Genomic DNA, 20,530 nt, shown 5'->3' on the forward strand with positions numbered 1-20,530 from the left:
AAGATTTGACATTTTCGGCATGCCGGCACTCAATTTCAATGTCACCTCCAGAGGGTGCACACACACACACACACACACACACACACACACACACACACACACACACACACACACGCACTTACACACTTACTGACACACACACAGATTGGAATATTTTTAAAAGAAGGCGATGAAGAAGAATAAGCGGCATAAATCGAGTCACAGTCTGGACGCAGGAGTCAAATGGCTGAACAGCATCAAACGCTTCACCACTTTCTGAACTTACTCCCAAGTCCACGTGGAGGGGGAAGAAAAAAAAAAAAAAAGTTGCCGGGAGCGAAGTGTGGAACAATTTTTGTGAGAGAAAGCCCAGAGAAATGGACACCCAACCAATTTATCCAAAGCTCTTTGGCGAAAAGTTGCTACAAAGCTGTTGGAGTCAAGTATGGAATTACACACCCTGAAATTTTTGTATCTCCTCCGTATCGCAACTCCGACATTCACTGTCACCTTCGTATCAAAGTCACTTTCATCAGGAGCAAAGTTGAGAGCGTGTGACGTTAATTAATGGAACGATCATTTCCTGGCTGTCTCGCCGAGGTTACCGCAGACTCTTAACTTTCACTCAGAGATTTAAATTAATTCTTTGCATCCGACATCCCTTCTCTTATCGTTTGTTATCGGCTGGCGAGCGCGCCGCCGATTCTGGTGGAGGATTTAGAGTAATGAACTTATACAGTACAACGCAGAACAACTCTCACAAGGGCTCGTCTGGAGATGTTATTGTGTTTAATTTAATAAGGTCAAGCTGGAAGTGACAAACAAAGGGGACCGCCCGCAAGACAAAGCTGAGGTGGCGGCGCTCGCCTGGCGCAGCGCCGCGATGCTATCTCCAGGATGCATGTCTGAAGGGGGGGAACTGTGCAGACTTTAGGGAGGAATCCCGTTATTGCTCACCCCCCCACCACTTTTTTTTTTTTTTTTTTTGTTTCATACAGTGAGTCTGTGAGCAAAAAGATTAGAAGATTTTAAAGAAGTACATAATCTTCTTTAACAGCTTATCAAAACTTTAATGATTTGGTGATAAAGAGCACAAAGTTAAGTAGCCGGTTAAGAGGATAACTCCCCAGTGCAGTCTAGTGATTAGTAGATGAGAATTGGGAGACTGAAAATCCGGGTTGCAAATCCCACTCCTGCCACTTATTCACTTTGAGGGAGAAGAAGCTCCATTTCAGCTTTGGGGGTATTGTCACGGGGTAATCATTTCTGAAAAGTGATAAATAGAGCCCCTTTCCTTCACCCTTTGGAATCCAAAACACATCTTTATTTACGTATTTATTTTTCGCTGTGTGTCTTTGGTTAACACCCGTCAAGACCCAATTATAGCGGCTGAAGCCTGGCTGCTTTCATGAGAAGTGAAGCCTGGGAGTGTGGTGTCAGTGCTGTGTGTGTGTGTGTGTGTGCGTACAGTCGGAGCTTCTCCCCATACAGCGAGCAGCAAACCGCCCGGCTCTCCACAGATCTGCGTCAGGCCGCTTTTAATGAGCAGTCCGCCGGACACAGCGCCGCAGATTGAGGAGTTTGTCTTCCTGACAGGAGTTTCTCTGCTTCCAGGTTCACTTTTGAATCAACAACATGGATTCCGCCAACAGATATGTTTCTTTCTTCACATGAATCCGCTTCTTGTGCGTGAATACCACTGATTTATTAAAGACGTATCACTCCGGCTTCGCTGAATTAGCAAAAGAACAAATGAAGCAAAGTGGCGAACCCATCTCCACTCAAGCTTTCCTTGCTATCTACCTTGAGATAGGGATTCACTTAGTATAAAAGAAGAGGAAAAAAGAGCATTAATTACCTTGTGAAATCTAAAGACCATTAACTTTGTGTGTCAAGTGATGTTTCTCAGTTCCTAATCAGAGTTTTAGTGATATAAATTACTCTTTGGATGAGAGAAACCGATACGGGAGTGTGTGCACGCGTGTCTCTTTGTGTGTCCTTGCAGCAGAAGTGGATGCAATTATTTGTGCGTGGTTTGTGACTTTGAGAAGTGAGGAGAGCAAGAAAGAGAAGAGAAAAAGTAAAAGAAAGACAGAGAGGCAGAGAGAGGGAGGGAGGGAGAGAGGGAGAGAGAGAGTGGCAGGAGAGGAGTGGATGGAGGTTTGTGGCGTGGTGTGTTGCGCTGCGGAGAGATAACAGGATGCCGGCGCTGCTTGCTTACCTTTGCTGTACACCACACAGTTGTTTTTGTTGTCTTCCGCTCCCTGCCAAGTCACATCCAGCAGCCACCTGGGGCCGGCGCTCAGCACAACCGGGACCGTGCTCTTCGTCTTCTGGTCGAGGACAGATAACAAACACTAATCATTTGCTTATTTTGGTGATTAAAGAAACATTAATAACCACTGAGTTCCGCTCCTCTGCAGCTCTGAATGGCCATAAAGAGACAATTTCAGAAACTATACAGCATGCAACTCAAGTCCACCCCAATCCCCCCCCCCCCTTTTTTTTTTTTTTTGTACACTACTTACGAGATTTAAAAATCCATGCAGGGTGTGTGTGAGTCTCTGTGTGTGTATGTGTGTGTGGTGGTGGTTGGAGTGATGACAAATGCTCGCAATCGGAGGACAGGAGGAATTATCAGTGAGGACTGAACCCAGTGATCCAGCATCAGATGTCCCAGATTAACGGGAACATCTCAGGTGTCTGGGAATCATAAAATGAAAAGAAAAGAAAGACAGAAAGAATAGGGGGAAAAAAGGGGATGGCGACTTTCAGAGAGAAGGAAGCGAGTGTTCTGCAGTGAACTTTGGGCACATTGTGCTGCGCTATCGCCAGGATCTCACTATTTCCTGAAACAAGCAGGGAAGAATTTAAAGAATCAGTATCCATTTCAAAGGGCGATTGAGGTTAGGGTTTTTATAATATGCTGGAAAAATTATTCTGAATGTGTAAGGTCATTTTTCTTCTCGGCCAGAGGTCAAACGTGGAGTTTTATTCCTCCAAAAGAAAGAAGAAGAAAAAAAAAGCGCAAGATAGAGAGAAACACCCACTGTAATAGATTCACATGGTGAATTGTCACCAGACTGTCCTGCTGTTTATTCCTAAATGATTCTGTTATTCTATTTTGGTGTTTCGTTTTTGAAAAGGTGCTCAGGAGACGCTGTGTGTCTGCTGGAGCAGCCGGGTGCGGTGGCATATCACTCAAAGCCAACGTGTCAGTATTTTAAGGCTATTACTTTTGAACCCGGGCCGCCCCCCCCTTCATTAGGTCGCTACAGAAATAGTTTAGCTAAAAGAAAATGGGTTGGGGTAGAGATCTCGACTTCTTCTTCCATGTGAAGCAGCCGCTGGCAGGATACTGTCCATCTGCCTAATGCAACCGGAAAAAAAAAAGGAGGAAGAAAAAAAAATACCAGTCCTCTGCCGTGCTTTTCACTTATTTCTCCCCCGCAAAAGGCAACAACCTTCAAGGATAAATGCAAATGTCACTTGAGCATGTTAAAGGTCTGAATTGGCACAGATATGCACAAGAGATGAGCACGGTGCTCCGGCAGTGCCCCCCCTCTCCTCCTCCTCCTCCTCCGCCACCCGCCCATTTCTCTTTCCATGAACTCCATCTAGTCAGAGGCTGGAGGACATGCTTTTTTTTTTTGCTTTTCTTTTTTAGAAAAAGTCCATTATTTACAAATAGCAAATACATCCCAGAGAGTTGATATGCATCTCTTCAGATTTTGTCTGCAGGATTAAGACAAAAAAAATTCTGATATTTAAGACAGACAGATTTCTGAGGTCCCCCCTCCCTTTTTTTTTTTTTTTTTTTAAATGTATAACATATATAGCTCCATCCACACTGGCAAACTCGTCTGCCAAACTGATCAAACACACAGACAGTAAATTGTGTATGTTGATATTCTTATTCCTTCTCCTGGCATCTTCTTATCCCGTCCTGGCAGCAGATGAGAGAGAGGGGACCTCTGTAATTTAAGTCATCTGCGATTTCACATTTCAAATTAGCCTCACAATAAAGTCTTCTATCTGGCTAACCTGAAAATCTCACACCCCTGTCAAAGGAGCAGAGCAGACCGGCCGATTGTTGCTAGGGACGACTATCTAAAATGGGAATCAGATTAACCCTTTCTCAGATCTCCAGACTGGAGCCATCTCTTATTCAGCAGCGAGAGGCCTCTCTGCCATCCCTCTGTGCCTCTGGGAATTCATGATATTCCAGCTGCTCTTAATGTAGCCAACAGAGACAAAATATCACATTAACGACACGTCGTCTCGCTGTTAGGAACCACACACACAAAACACCGGCACGAGCACTGTTAGATCGCTTCTCTATTTTGCTGCTGTTAAACTTCTCATATTCAGATTATATTGCCAATTTTCTTTGTCTCCTCATTTTTTTTTTTTTTTTTGTTGTTGGAAATGGAGCAGCAACAACTCATGACGGCAGATTTACATAAAACATCCATACTGACAATATGTGCTTTGTAAGCATTGCTGCATGTACCAGCCGTCACAAAGACAAAGAAATGCACGAGAGCGACTGCAAAACGCGCGCACACACACACACACACACACACACACACACACACACACATAACATATTTGGGATTAAGACACAGTGGCGTCACCGCGGCGAGGAGCGCCTGCAAATGCAAATGAAAACATTTGTACAACTGGATCAGTTGGCCTAAGTGGCCGAGGCCAGAAGAAATGCAGATTGACAGGCAGAAAATTACAATTTCCCAGGAGCGGAGGAGGGGTGGGGGGGAGCGTACGATGAACCGGCTTTTATAGAAACAAACTCCTCGTCTGGAAGGCGGCCGCACTACCGGGGGGGATGTGACGTATGGAAGCTTGTTCCTGTCCAAAACAGCACATTGAGAGGAATTTTGCAAAATGTGCTGACCCCTATTGGCTGATTCAGTGTGTCAGCAACATTTCAAAAAAAGGAAGTGAATATTCATGTATTGTGGATAATCTCAATTTAAATGAAATGCAAAATTTTTAACCTGTTTAGGATTTCCCATTCACATGTATTACAAGCTGTAGTAATGCGGAATCAAAAATATACTATAAGTAAGAAAAGCAGTGAATACTTCTAATGTTTATATAGATACAGTCTTTAATATCAGTTTCCAGACTATCATGGCTGTCAGAGCCTGTAACCCTCCCCAGCATTGCTCTCTGTGTACTGTGTTATGGTTTATCCACCCTCTGCCTTCACTCCAGTGGTTTCAATACTCTCCCGCTATTTTATTATTCCCCCCCCCCCCCTTTCCTCTGAGCTCTGTTACCGTTTCTCGTGTAAGAGATACAGTGACCAAAACAGTGTAGTCAGCGAGGAAGTGATTACAAACTGATGCTCCAAATTCGCTATAAAATGAAAATCAATATTTCCACAAGTTGCTGCAACATAAAAGATAACCTTCATTGATTTTTCTAGACTTAGGCCTCTGTGATAAAATCTAATATAAATTTTCAGCCACACGGATTTGGATCAGAGCGGAGCAGGGGCTGAACGATAAGTTCCGCGCACATCTCTCAGACTTGGATTTTTCTCCCCTCTTCCCCTTTTCCCTCTTCCTAGGCAGGGCTGTACTATTTATAATTGGCCCTGTGCGAGCAAAAGCTTCTATCAGGAATCTGTTCTAATTTTTATTACTGAGAAGCTAAAGCCTGTTCCAGATAATTTGGAAATTTCAGGGGAATTGTGATAGAGCTGATGGCACAGCCGGACTGACTCCAGAAAGGAGCTAACCTGTAATAGCCTCTGTGGCTGCGCTGATTAAATGTTGCCATAGATGAAAGACCTGCCATCACCGCAATAAATTAACCAATCACACAAATCCCAAGTCGCTACTAATCCCTCCTTGATACCATGATCCTCTGATCAGCTGAAGGAGGTGAAGAAGAAAGTGGCTTGTGACACTCAGCCTCCTTCTAACTCCCTGCTTCCCTGTGTAAACAACGAGCTAATGATATCGCCGCTGACCATTTCACCACCACTGGCTACTCTTAACCCGCTTCATGGTCGGGGCAGGTGAAATCGATACGAACCTTGGTGGGAATGATTATTTTCCTAACCCCCCCCCCCCACCCCACCACCACCTCTCCCTCCACCCCCTCCTCCACCAAGGTCACTGACTGGCACTGTATCCGTCTTGATCCCACAGCTGCAGGATTTAGACAACTGAGAGATCAAAACCACTCCGTCTGAATATCTCAAGACGTTCGCCGGCTTTATACGTTCAGCTTTCAACGCCCACTCGGTGAGGAAGTAGCGCCATTTCCAAAGAAAAACACCAGTCGGAACATCGCCGTCACGTCAGCTGAGACGTCGCTTGAATAATGCCCTTTATTTCTCAGTCAAATTCCAATACCAGCGCCCCCCCCCCCCCCCCCCCCCCCCCCATTTAAATAAGAGGCATTACTATTTCTCATCCCCACATTACATTTGACCACCGTTGACCTGGAAACACGCCTCAAATCATCGTAAAGCCTCATGTCCATTTACCAGACGGCACTAACGGAATAAATATATAACGAAAAGGAGAGAAAACAAGCTTATGTATGGGTTATGTCAAGTTTATATGTTCTCTGTTTCTAACATGGGAGTGAGGATAAAGGATTTGTACCTGTTTTACCAGTCAGTTTACAGCAGACAGCACACTCACACCTTGATAACGTCCATTGCAATTAGTTGTTCAGTGCGATGAAACAAATTGCATGTGGTCAACTGGAAATTTCATTAAGGGAGATTTTCCTCTAGCCCTCGTTATCGCTCTGCGTATTAATATTTTCTTAGCCTCAAGGATGGATGGGTTGCAAGGGTCTTTTTTTTTTTTTTTTGTTGAATAAAAAATGCCCAACCTTACAGTCTGTCTTCTCCCACTACTCTCCTGCTGGTAAAAAAAAAGAAGAAGGTGGAAAAAAAAAGCTGTGTATATGCTTAGTTAGGTGCTGCTTTTTTTTTTTATTGCAATCTGAAATAAGATTCTCTGTCAACATAGTACATAAAGTGGGAAATGCCTCCATCTCTCAAGTCTGCTTTTGTGTCATTTTCTCCTCTTCTAAATGGCCATGGTTACATCTGCTGAAATGAATAGATACCTACATACTGCTTTCATTCCTCCCCCCCTCCTTCATCTCCTTTCCCTCTCTCTAAGGCTACAGCATCTGCTATTGGGAGACTAAATAACAGAAATATGCAGGAATTGCACACTAATTCCCTTTAGAGATAGATCTTGGCTGGTGCCCTGTCATAAATCAGAGAATTTCGATATGAAATGAGGCAAGCTGCTCTAATCATTTCTGCATTTCAAATTGGATCACTGGCTCAATCGCTTGGCTTTTAAACTGCTTGCCTAAGAGCAAATGTGAGGTGGGAGATAATTCAGCTGAAATCTCTGCCTGCTCTGTGCGGCGGTTAGTTTACTGCTTGAGTGCAAGAGAATGCTTTTTTCTTCCCTTTGCCCATCTTTCTCTTTTCAACTTTGTTAAATTGACTTTTCATTTTAAAAATCGATTAAATTGAGAGAGTCACTGCTGTTCCCAGAATCTTTAAAGGGACACCCATCACTGTGCGCATGTGCCTTTATTTGGCTGCCGCTATCATGGCGCCGCTATGGGGGGAATAAATATTTTCTCATTTAAATCACCTTTTATCCTGCTGACTGGACTGTAAGCATCAAAGTTCATGTGCTGCATTAGCTATTACTTATTTCCCTCCATTGAAATGCTCACAGTGGTTGTATTTATATCGGCCACGGCGGGCATCGCATGTTTACTGTATGTTCTGATGCCGTTTTTTTTTTTATTTAACAGAGATGAAAAAGGAAGCGGACGATTGGCAGCCGAGGACGCTGATGAGGAGGCAAGACAAAATTATAAATAGTACATCTGCACGCTATTTTGTCTCTCGGCTGCTTGGTAAATCAGAAAAAAAGGAGGAGTGAAGAATACAGAGTGGGAAGGAGGGGTCGGGGGGGCTCTTTCCATTCTCCATTCTTCAGGACCTTCAGGCACACTGAGGTGCTCCAACTCTAAAGCCAAACAGTTTAGTGTAAGCTGTACCTGCCCTCCAGACAAGCTACCCCCTTTCTCCACCCCTGACTTCTCTCCCTTTTCTTTCTTCCCCTTCCATTTTCTTTCCGTCCCTATCATATGCTTTCCTTACCTTCTTCATTTTCTATTAGCTATTTTCCTCCCCCCCCAGTTTCCTATCCTCACTTTCATCTCTCATCTTCCTTCCTTTGTCGCTCGTCTGTCACTTGAACTCAACACATATTGTACATGCAGTCGTCCCTCCATCCCGCCCCTCCTCCTTTCCCCAGCCCTTCAGCATTAAACTACAACTTACTTTGTAGTGCCGGATGTTTTAATTCAACTTCACAGGTGAAGATGTGTGTACTGCTGTAGCTACGTATAATGCCTATATGTCCTGAGAACCATTTGAAGTTGTAAACAACAGAAAGCTGAATTTGTAATGTATGTGCCCCAGGGACATAATCGAGTCTTGAAGGTAGAGTGCGCACACACACACACACACACACATACACACACACTCACTCACAGTCATGTACTTCTTGTGTTTGGCTTTGGTCAGGGGGACAGAACAGCCCCGTCGCTTCACTACTCACTGTTTGAATTACTCCCCAAAATTTCCCATTTGAATTCAATTGGGAAGGACTTGTTTGATCTTTTGCATGTAAGTTGGGTCTGACTCCCCGAGCAGCGAGGAGCAGTGTGAGGGAGCATAATAGGGAACCCGGAGCCAGTAATGTTCACCTGTATGGATATTACCATGGCCCCTGGGGGTCAAGGTGGCAGGTGGCGTATTCTCTGGACAGATCCACTCTTTCTCTGTCGGGAATAAACATGCGGATGGCGGGGATTTCTTCAAAGGGGAAGAAAAGGGAAGTCGGGAGTCAATCAGTCAATGGGGGTCACAACAAATCCCTGCTCTCATAGCCACACACGGACCAGGATCAGTCAGAGGCAGTAAATAAAGACAAACAATAAAATAGTAGGCATGATGCTTGAATAAAAGCCCCTGACTTTAGATAAACCTCTGTGCCCCTTTAGGTATTGGATTTTAATATTCTTTTGAACTCCTCTCTCTTCTCTGGTAGAGTTATAAATTTCACGATGCATTAGAATGGCATCTACTATAAGCGACTTTTTATATTTCGGGATTCTCGTTCAGCCTTCGCAGCCAATATCACCTCCTGGTTCATAAACTGAGCTCCCACCACATCCAAAGTGTGATGAATAATTATTAAAACAGATGCACCGGAAAATCACTGCAGATTATAAACAGAAAGAAAACATAAAAAAGTGCAGCTTGAATATAATTTTTGCTCTGATGACGAATGCAATAACTGAAGGTACAAAGGTAGGTGTGATTTGCATACCACCTGATCGTCCACACACTGCTGCACTCTTCAGCGGTTTGATCCCTGTGTGCACTTCAGAGAAATAAGGGCCGGCTAAATCCACTGTAAAAGACCAACAATATTTACACCAAGTTAAGTAAATAAGATAAAGATGGTGAACTTGCCCCTCGCTAAATGCATTAGACGTGAACTCTCTTATCAGAGTCTCCGCACGCGGACTGTTAAAAGATGGGTTTCCCGAGCTGGAAATGGTCTTTGTTACCCAATTAGTTTGCTGACGACCCCGTGGTATAATATTCCCGCTTTGACAGCCTCATACACATCTATCTGAAGAGGCAGAGCGGGACCACCAGGGAGAGAATGGACACTGTCCAGACCTTCATCTCCTTTAGCACCTATCAGCCTTCTTATCTTCAATGCTAACCTTTTTTTTTTGTTGTTCTTTTTTTTTTTTTTTTTTTTTGGTGAGAAGACAGGGATTTTTCTGCTTGGTTGTTCATTCACTCGGAGTGTTTTTTGACAGGGCTTTGTCTCTGGTAGGCTCTGAGCCAACTAGGCTGAGGATCAGAGGGCTAAGGCCAGGACAGGGGGCAGCGAGGACTTATCAAGGTCTACCAGCAGGGGTTTGACTCCCTGTAGGGTGGCCGTCCTTCTTTCTCTGAAGGAGGTGAAGCAAGCAGAGCATGTGTGTTTCTTCTCTCCCATTGCCAATGTGACCAAGAGGAAAGGCGAGAGGAAAACAAGTTTTTTTTTTTCTGTTATTTTAGGAATGACAATTCCTGTGTGGATAGCAAACGATTGGAGAGTATTGTAATTTCTACATAAAAAAAAAAAAGAAAGCAACAAGTAAATAAAAATAAATAAATATTAGTAGAAGACTTTGCAGTTTCACTTGTTAAACATATTTTCATGTTTGTTTGGAAATCAGTCAACAGCTATTATGACTTCCACCACATGAATTTTGATTTATTCATATTTTATTCAAATGAGTCAAATAGTTAAAAAAGCTTCAACACAAATGACTTGCTTATTTTACTGCGCGCATTGTGTAATAAAGCACTGATAAAAGAATTGTGTGGATGCGTGCAGAAAAAACGAACAAAAACAAAATAACTTTGACGTGTAAAGTTCCTTATCTCCCCAACATGAGCTAAAACCTCCAGCTTCCCTCGAAAAGTGATGATAAAGACAACAGTTTATTCTCACAGTCAACATGTGAGGGGACTGGTGAGCCACCAGCCCCCTCTCTGAACTCCCCCTATCTGGGGTTTGTAATGGGTAAGAAACGGAGGATTATCTTGAGCACTTTTCAGGAAAGTTGTTTCAACATATCACAAGTTAGAGCCGTGACAGTGACAGATGGCAAAGCAGCTGGCACCGCTCAACTTTGTTTCACTTTTCTTTCTTTCTTGCGTCTTCCATCTTGTTCTTCCTTTTGCGCCTTTGCTGCAATAAAGGTCTGTTGTGTATTGAAGTGTTGGATAATCATTCATTTGGGAAGACATATTGCGTACTGTAAAAACAGGGCGATATGTGTGAAGCCAGGGACTTCTGAGCTCCACTACTGTCGCCTGTCTGACTAACATTCTGTAAATACCGCTTATTTGTTGGCTCCTTTTAAACGGGTTATATCAAAGGTGAAGAAGCATCTTTCCAAATCTGCCACAAGCAGTCATTCAAAAAAAAAAAAAAAAAAAGAAGAAGCTCTGGAGATAAATAAGTGACAGTGTATGACTTGTGCTGTCCCACACACAACAGTTGTTCATGCATCTTAATGCCATATCAAGCTGTTTGTGTGAATTTGCAACATACAGAAACCATATGCATGGAGAAGGGAGATAGAGAGACGGACGGGTGGGGTCTCCCTGATGAGCCACAGGGAGACAGCAAACACCCAGAGAGCTCTGAGGCGGGAGAAGACACCCGGCTCACCCTTGCTGAGCCCTGCGGGTGTGAAGAGACGCCCCCCAAGACCCAGAACGCCACCGGTCGCTGCTCTGCTGCCACCGCACAGCGCCGGAACAGACTGCTGGAGGACGACAGCTGCCTCGCTACCTATTACAGCTACAGCGGGATGGACACATCTGCTGCATCTGGACGCATTTAGATACTATAGCTCCATAGCTGTAAGTTTTCACTACACGACAAAAGAGGAAACTGACTGGAATATTTGACATTTTTGAATTTTAGTAAATGACCCGTCTGAATTACAGCAGACAAAACATAATTCTTCTGTTACCTCTCTTTCAACATGCTGCGTGCCAAGTTCATCCTGTCCACATTTTCCCTCTTTTTGATCTGTGCTTTGACTTTGAAATGTGAAAAATGTGTGAAAATTTGTCATATTTTATGATTGTCTGTATTATATAAGGTAATCTTTGATTTTTTTTTCCAAATATAGCTCATGTTTTTTACCTTTTTACACAGGAACCATAAAGTAATGACAATTAATATTAATTAAACAAGACATAATAAGAGACATTAATTTTCAGTTATTATTACAAAAATATGTGAAAGTCAGTATTTTTTTTAATAGATAATCCTAATAGAAAACTAATGTAATAAAGTGAACAATACAGTCTTCCTTTCTTAAATATTGCGGATATAAATAAAAATCTGCGTTTAATGTTTAAAGCATTAAATGCATTTAAGTTGATGTTAGCTGAAAAATATCAGAACATAGATTTATAAATAACATGTAAAAATTTTAAAGTGTGTGTGTGTGTTTTTCATGATGAAACTATGAATGAATTTTGCCAGAAAAGCACAACCTCTTTGTATTTGTGTGTGTGTGTGTGTGTGTGTGTGTGTGTGTGTGTGTGTGTGTGTGTGTGTGTGTGTGTGTGTGTGTGTGTGTCCTGGTGAAGTCAGTGTATCTTTGGCATGTTTGAGGAAAGCATGCAGCCATTAAAGTGAGCACAAAGCAAATCAGTGAGTCCTGCTCTGCTTATCGGGGGACCTGCCATATCAGTTTGGGTAGTTGTGTCGTGATGTAAGGACAGCAAAATGTCAGGTTCACTTGTAGATCAAGTCAACCATGTATTATCTCTCAAACAGTGGAGCTCAGCTGTGGCCATAATAGCTCTGACTAGCTGACTGACTGAGTGCTTCACGGCTAATGCATGGCGCTGTGGGCGGCAATGAGTTCCAGCCATGCACACAGAAACTTTGAAAGTGCAGGCTTGGAAAAACATAAATAACAAGGAAAAAAACAATGGGCGTGTGTTTCTTTTGCCACAGCCTGAAACCCAGTCCACATCTGACTCGCGGGCGGACATCAATGTCATGTTGATCTGTGTTAAAAAGCCCAGATTTAAAGGACTACTTCAATGGAACCAGCTTGGCCATTTTCTCCTTTTCATGTGAGAACATGAAAACCATCGATAATGCCATCGATAAATATATGGATGACATTGAGCTACCGGAAAGCAGTCCAGATAATTACCATTTTACTCATCTGAAGAGACCCCAGCCCAGATATTGGTTAAAACCCAAGAAATAATTGATGCATGCAATCACAAATTGGTTCTCCGCCTAAAATTTGGGCCCATTATTTCATTAGATGAAGCCACATTCATTGTGCCAAAATTATTTGTGTGTCCAACACAGAAATTCAAATCCTGTTAGTCCTGATAATGTGGGGCATTTTCAAACCATATCCAAGACAGAGTGACTCTCAGATAGAAAGCCCGGGCCACCTTTAAACGCAAACATTCATGGAAAAGTTCAACATTTTCCTACTTGTGTGTCGTCTGTTTGGTTTTTTTTCCCCCTTTAGTTTATTGGTTTGTTTGTTTGCATGCATGCATAGTTGATGCCGTGCATATGTGTGCGCGTGATTTAGCAGCTATGCTACAGAGAGGTCCTATCCTGGGGTGCCTTCTTGCATATGTAATTGGATGTTACTGTAAATAATTGCCTGGGCATGTGCCAGTGTGATGATGGCGATGATTTGTGTGCGTGTGTTGTCGGCTCATGTGTGACTGTATGTGTGCAGAGCATGTGTGCATCTTTTCTGTATGTTTGTGTGACTGTATGTACGTGTGTGTATGTGTGTGTGTTTGTGTGTGTGTGTGTGTGTGTGTGTGCGAGCGCATCTGCCCCATCCGTACTCCACTCTCAAGTCCCACTGATTCTCCTTTCCAGCCATGTTGAATCCTCTTTTCCTTATCAGGCGAGCCCAGGCCTGCATCAGGCTCTCCTTGCTATGACAGAGGCTACAACAATAGGCCTGCGATACCGCTGCTTAGCGCTGCGTTTCGGAGGGGAAACCTGCCACGGGCGCAGATTAACTACAACACACACACACACAAAATAGATTGCAGCCTCCAAAACAAAACATTTTTCAGAATGCCTCCTCTTGATTAATGAAGCAATGACAAGAAGAAAAATATAATTTCTGAAACAGAAAAATCCGCCACCACTTGTTAAAGTTTAGGGGTAGCTAACAATAAACATATTGGAGGGAGAGGGTGGGCAAAAAAAGGGGCCGAGATAAATGGCTTGAGTGATGGGCTGAATAATTTCTGGAGCGTCCTTTTTTTTTTTTTTTTTTGGGTCGCACAGTCCCATATTCCTACCCTTGTACTAAATTACACAATAATCGCACTCCATCGGCTGACAGCCCCTGCCTCTCGCTCTGTCCCAGGTGAAAATTAGGACAGTATCTTGACATTTTCGCTCCTCTGTAGTCTACAAGCTAAAGCTCTCTGTTCGCAGCCAAAAGCAGCGCAGTCTGCACGCCGATGCGCTCCTGCCCTCCCACACACTCGCACATCCACAAACACCCCGACCCAAAACACACGCTGAGGACGCAGCTCTCTCTCACACACACACACACACACACACCACCCAAAAAAAATATGAACCCTTGTCCTTTCTCAACTGCTGATTTAAAAACTCGTAATTAAGGCTTCACTTTGTCTCTTAAACAAATTAAACATTGCAGAATTTCCTCCCTGCTAGCTGTTTCCATAAGGTGACTTTAATCATGCACAGGTTAAAAAAACACACACACTCGCTATAAAATTTCCCTCTGAGCTTGCGTATTGGCAAAATATAACACACTGTCATAATGATTCTGATGATGTATGACTCAAGGGTAATACTGTAACAGTGCTAAGAGTAAATTGTTATACTTAAATTGCCTATAGTGCTTACTGACTTTAATCATGTCCTTGTGAGCTGGAAATGCTTAAATCTTTGTTTTTGTAATACGTCCCTTGCATAAAATGCCTCTAACTGGAGCGGATCTGCAAATTGAGCTAATATAAATTGATATCGGGATGAAAAACAAGATATAAACAAGCTCATAGATCTTAATCTGGCATTAAACAAGCCTTATGCATTTCAATGGCAGAGTAATTTGCACTAAAAGGCCCTCAAAACACATAAAAAGCAGAGTTCTATTGAATCGAGCCTCATTACAGTTGCACCTTGACTAAGCCCCGGTAATTAGCATTGGGAAGGCATTGTACAAGAGGCGGCAACACCCTCATCAACACACATTTACAACACAGCTCAAAATCTGCTGCTCATTAATAGCTTGCCTCCCAATCAATTATTAACACCTACAATGGGAGCCAGGCTCACCGGGGCCAGGCCTCTCACTCCAGGCAAACAGCGGGCCACCTTCTCCTCGCGGTTCTGTCCAGCATAGGTAATTACCGCTTTTAAAGACACCTGCTACTCAATAGCTTCGACCCAGACTGTTAATTTGGCCCCCCGATTGCAGACATTTATGTCTGAGTGTCACTATTAATTTGCGTTAATTTGGAGAGCGCCGAGGAAGCCGGGGCGGAGGCGTCGGCGGCAGCCGGGCTGAATGTGCTCGTCGCTCACCTGCGCCGGGGCTGCGGCTGTAATTGGAGTCTAATGGTCTGATTGATCAGTGAGAGAAGTGAGGGATGAGACGGCGCACTGGCAGCTCCATCAGTCAGGCCGAGAGCAGAGAGGGAGGAAGAGGAGCCGAGCAGGGAACGGCAGCGCCGAGCCAACTCCGAGGTGTTTTATTCTTTAAAGATCATTTCTCCTTTTTAGTTTTTCCTCTTCTGCTTGCCTTGACCCTGCCTCTCCTGTCTTTCCTCACTCTACAAAGTGCTCTGACCTGGACCAATTACTTAGTTTTGAGTTCAGACTGTGGTTTGTCTTTCAGTGCAGCTGAGAGCTTATTGCTTCCTCAATTTCTGCAGATCTCCAGTAGTCCTAAGAAATTTAAACCCTCATTAAAACTGCTATATTAACTTTTTCAAATATATTGAATTAAGTGGGAAACTAGTTCTGCGTTTCAATGCAAACTGCACAGACTCTGGAAGTGATCTCGGAATGATAAAGAGGGGCGTATAAAGCTACCACAGAGGGAATATGAGCTATCTAACACGCCGCGATGTGGATGTGTTAACAGGTTTGCAACAGCAATAACTACAACTCCAGTCCCTCACGCCAAGCCGAGCCCCCAGGGTCTGCAGACCTGCCACGGCCGACCCATCAGCTGTGAAATCTGCTTTCCTCTTTGATAAACGGTGGAGATGTGACCCTATCTCTGTCCTGCAGATGCCCAGATTTCCTGTCATGCTTTTTCCCTTCTGTTTTTCCCCCGCTATCTCCCGCTCGGACTCTCCCTCACTCCCTTTTGATTCTTTCTTTCTTTTTTTTTTTTTTTTTAAAGCTTTACACCTCTCTTTTCCAGGCCTGCATGTAACGCTCGGCTCGCCGCTCTCTTTCAGCATCATCCATCACTCCTCTCAGCTATACGGAGGCCTGTCGTCCGCTGGCAGCCAAACCCCACACAGGCTCCGCGGCGTGTGCAGGAGAGGCCAGCGGCGGCATCAGCCCCGCTATTTGCTGCCTCTGGGGACCGGTAACCGACCTCCTCCCGCCGCGGCGTCTCTATACCTCCACAGCACTGCTCCCAAGGCGCCGTTTCGAACCCGCTGCCGCGCTCTTCCTAAACGACTGTGTGTGTGCCAAAGTGCTCCTCCTGTGCAGTTAAATGTTAAACACTCCTTAAATTTACTGTATTTCCATTATTTACCATAAGCCATTTTAAGTCGCTATTACACTTTAGTCCTTCTCTGGGCGTCACGCCAAGGATTGAGACAGAGGGATCCGCGTCGGCTGGACAAGAACCGTCTGACCTCTAAAAAAAAAAGGTGGAATCTGAAATGACGTATCTGGACGAAGGCGTGAAATATGTGTGATTTCAGAGAGGGCATATCAATATCTCACCGGAGGGTCGTGTGTTTCGAGCATGAGAGAGGTGTCAGTCCCGCCACATACCTGACTGCTGCTGGGTAATTCATTCACCTCTGAGGTTTCACAAAATATACCAGAGTAAAAGGAGATTTAATAGTCTGCGGAGGTCACACTTCATAAGAATGACTGCGAGTGCCTCCGAGGTGAGGCACAGACCCACGAAGCAATGAGCCTTTATTTCTACCTCGAACGCTTTCTGCAGCCCTGCGACCCTGCTCCTCTGCAGCACCGGCCGCCCTGACATGCGCCCAGCCGGGCTTTTTTCTCTCCTCACGCTCGCATTTGTTGTTTCAACTTTTTTTTTTTCTCTCTCTCTCTCTTCTCCCCCTCCAGGTGAGACATCAGGGTTCGTTCCTGTCCTGATGTGTCAGCGCTTGAAGATTTGCGCGCCTCCCTCGCCTCCCACCGAAATACCTGAGATAAACGCGGCACTTTGTTAGGGACGTTGCCAATGGCTGCATGTTTAACAAGGCAGCAGCTCCACGACTGGAGGCTTGATTAAATGAAAGAGCCGATAAGACAACGCTGCCGCAAATGAGACGATTCCCTCGTGATACGCGGAGTACGAGAATTTCTGAGTTTCGGACTCATTCGGCATCGAAGAATCGCGCTAAAAAAGTTTCACTGAACCCTACAAGGAGGCTCGCTAAAACAAAAACATGCCAGTGAGGTCGACCTAGCCTTTAATGAGAGATAGTGAGAAGCTGCTAACAGCCAGTACCCTGTTTGAGAGATGGAACATAGGAGAGGAAGAGGGCACGAAGCAAAGCACAGAAAGGGCCCTCATGAGAATAGACACACATGAGATCCTTAAAGGCAATATGCCAGAGCGTCTTCCTTTGCTTTTAATTGCGAGGGAGGCTTGGCATATTCTGTAACCCCTCCACGGCCTATTACAGGTGATGACCAGCACCTGCTCACTTAAAACAAAAAAAAGAAAGAAAGAAAGAAAAAAGCAAGAAAATCTGAGGAGGATCTGGAAAGCAGTGATGAATTCCTCAGAGGGCACTTAGTTAAGAACTTATCACAACAGCAACAATCACTTTGTGCATCTTGTTTGGATTTGTGAAGTTAGCAACTCACTCAAGATACTGGAGGAGGCGGTTTTTTTGTGACGTTGCCTGGTGAGCCCGAGGGGTCATTAGAGGGACAGCTGAAGGCTGGTTTTGGACATCTTTCAGAGAAACCCATGCAGCGATGGCCAGAGAAATATATGGAGTGTGTTACCGTGGAAGGCGACTTGAGGTGTTGCTCTGTCAAATCACTTTTCCACCCAAGGATAACTGGCTTTGCCCTGAGAGAAGCCGTATTTCATGGCTATAATACGGCGCGAGTTATTTAAAGCCACTGATGACTTCAAAACCATGAGGGGAGCTTAAAAAACACTCAGAACTGTTCAGAAAATGATTTAATAAAGTTGCGCATTTAAGGAATCTGGCAAAAACTGGGGAAGAGGTGGGGGGGGTGGCCTCTGAATCTAAAATCCTCCTGGACTTTCCCTTATGTTTCTTAAAGGGATAAATGTGAGGCTGGTTAATAGGAATTTCTTAATTAATCCAAATGCAGAATGGGATATCAAACCCATGGAGGGCTTGTCACTCCAGCAGAGCAGCAGGTCAACACCGGCGTCTGCTGGGATCTTTGAAACAAGAGATATAAAGCGGCGGCGCGCAGTGTAACATCAAAAATAATGGATTGTGACTTCATTCAATTGAAGCCTGGACCGAGCCCCAAATCCACCAATTAAAAATGTTTTGTCATAAAATATGCAGATTGAATGGTTAAAACAGATGCACTTCAAAGCGTCGGATCCCGAAAGAGCCACCTCAATAGATCTGACTATCGGGGGAGTTGACATTAATATGGTCGTTAGATGTAGGAATTTCTAGTAATCATGTTGGATTGGCCGCTGAAGGCGAAGCTTGACCAAACACAGAGATCTAAGTGAAATGAACCCGGAAAAACAATAGTTAAATTATTAATGTTTTACAAAGCAGTTGGAAGCTGTTGACGGCAAAATTGCGACTTTTAAATAAATAGGTATCTGCCAGTTGTTTGAATACCTAGTTATTTCTGATACACTGACTGCATACCTTCACATTAAGTCGTCTGATACGCTAATGAGTGACGTTATTTTCATGTATGGGATTGATTGAAACTCGCAAGAAACACGAACATCGACTATATGTTCATTTAAAATGTAGTTTGGAACAACTTATGAGCATTGCTTACTTTCAGTAATAATGGAATAACCCCCCCCACCCCCCCCCCCCCCCCCCCCCACCCCTCCCTTTTTTTTTTAGGACTTCTTTAATAATTGCTCTCATTTTCCATTATTGCTTCATGCTCTTTTCACCCGTCTTGATCAGTAGCTCAGTTGGAATTTTAATTCTGGGGTTTAAAGTCAAGCACATAGCATTTCCTTCATCAAAATGTTCGTTCTGGCTTCATGTTACCTGAGATCCTCGACAAATAGCCTCTTTGTCGTTGCAGAGTCGAGGTTAAAGGGCACGGCTGACTAATTGTTTTCTGTTAAGACTCTGGAACAAGCTGTCTGATCCTATTTGCTTGGCTGAGCCTGGATCTGCTTTTAAATAACACCTTAAATAACACTTTTATTACATACTGTGTAGATTGTACACGATGTTGACATTTTAGTAGTTTTCCTCCTCTTTTTTTCCCCCCCCAACAACCGTCTTTCAAGCTGCAGTGTTTGAAGGCTACCTTTCATACATTCAGAAAGCAGCTCCTGATGTAGCTGACCAGGCCGTGGACGTACCAGTGTTGTGTTGTCGGTGCTCATCTCGATCTTCCCTTCAAAGGGACCCCAAGTTGTCCCTACAGGGAGCTGCTGCCGACTGTGGATCCGACGCTCGCCATCTTTAAGGAACGCATCCAGCTCTCCTGAAAGAAGAAGAAGAAAAAAAAACACGAGAACCAAAAAGAGTCAGCCATATTGCTTAATATAGCACGCAAGTTCCACATCAAATCACAGCGACATTCATTTATTGTCCCGTTTACCTCAGGCCTGCATCTGCAATCTCATTATTGCACCTTAGCAAATAGTGAAGCTAACAGCCAAGCATTTTCAAACTGGATCAGCAAATCAAGCGAGCATCCATCTGATGGTGTTCCTCAGACGCACGGTGCGCTAACCTTCCTTGAAAGGTGTCTTGCGGGGAGATAATCCATGTGAGACACTGCAGACTCACTGGCTGGCGGGAGCAGCTAGTGGCAGGCCTATTTCTGTTGTTCCAGGAAGGCAGGGCCCTTGTTAGTGCCGCGCAGAGCTCCAGTTAATTAACAGTGGAACCGGATAGCACTGTTAGTACTACCGGTGCTCACCTCCCCGACACCCCTGCCTATCTTATCTCTTAGATTCAGTGTACTTTTTCGGGACGGTGATTAATCAAATAGTTATGATAAACTTTGTGGCAGGCTGTGACATAGTTTACAGAGGAGGATGTTTCCCTAGTGTGTGTGTGTGTGTGTGTGTGTGTGTGTGTGTGTGTGTGTGTGTGTGTGTGTGTGTCACAGAGGGAAAGTATGCAGCTCTTAACAGTACATTTCCGACTGGTTGCCTTGACAACACCAAGAAATCTTGCTAGGGGAAATCTGATGATTCAAACATCTGTAACAACAAATTACATCTGGTTTTATAAACATTCTGGACACATGAAGTTCCTCTAACTCGGAAAAGATGAACTTTTATCATGTCTGACTCATGTGAGAGCTGGAATAGATCTGACTGCTGTGGACACCGGAGGGTCAAAGGTGTGTTTCAGCCACAGAGCAGCAGTTTAGGTCACGGCTGTCTTTGTATAAAAACAAACAACCCCCTCACCCCCTCACCCTATCACCCCCACCACCTGATTGTTTATAGCCTGCCCCCT

At 44.1% G+C, this 20,530-nt stretch overlaps 1 protein-coding gene across 2 annotated transcripts in view; it reads right to left on the reverse strand.

Annotated features, from left to right (window-relative positions):
* zfpm2a (zinc finger protein, FOG family member 2a) overlaps positions 1 to 20,530 on the reverse strand; it is a 122,988-nt gene that overhangs the window by 45,605 nt on the left and 56,853 nt on the right. The window contains exons 4-5 of one of the 2 annotated variants that reach the window (XM_030101919.1): positions 19,417 to 19,541; positions 2,201 to 2,309 (exon numbers count right to left, since the gene is read on the reverse strand). In XM_030101919.1, the coding sequence (XP_029957779.1) occupies positions 2,201 to 2,309; positions 19,417 to 19,541 (234 nt within the window). Of the gene's footprint in view, positions 1 to 2,200; positions 2,313 to 19,416; positions 19,542 to 20,530 lie in introns of both variants that reach the window. The other variant, XM_030101918.1, reaches the window with a different exon arrangement.

The sequence above is a fragment of the Salarias fasciatus genome, chromosome 11 (genome assembly GCF_902148845.1).
Source record: "Salarias fasciatus chromosome 11, fSalaFa1.1, whole genome shotgun sequence".
NCBI lineage: Eukaryota > Metazoa > Chordata > Actinopteri > Blenniiformes > Blenniidae > Salarias > Salarias fasciatus.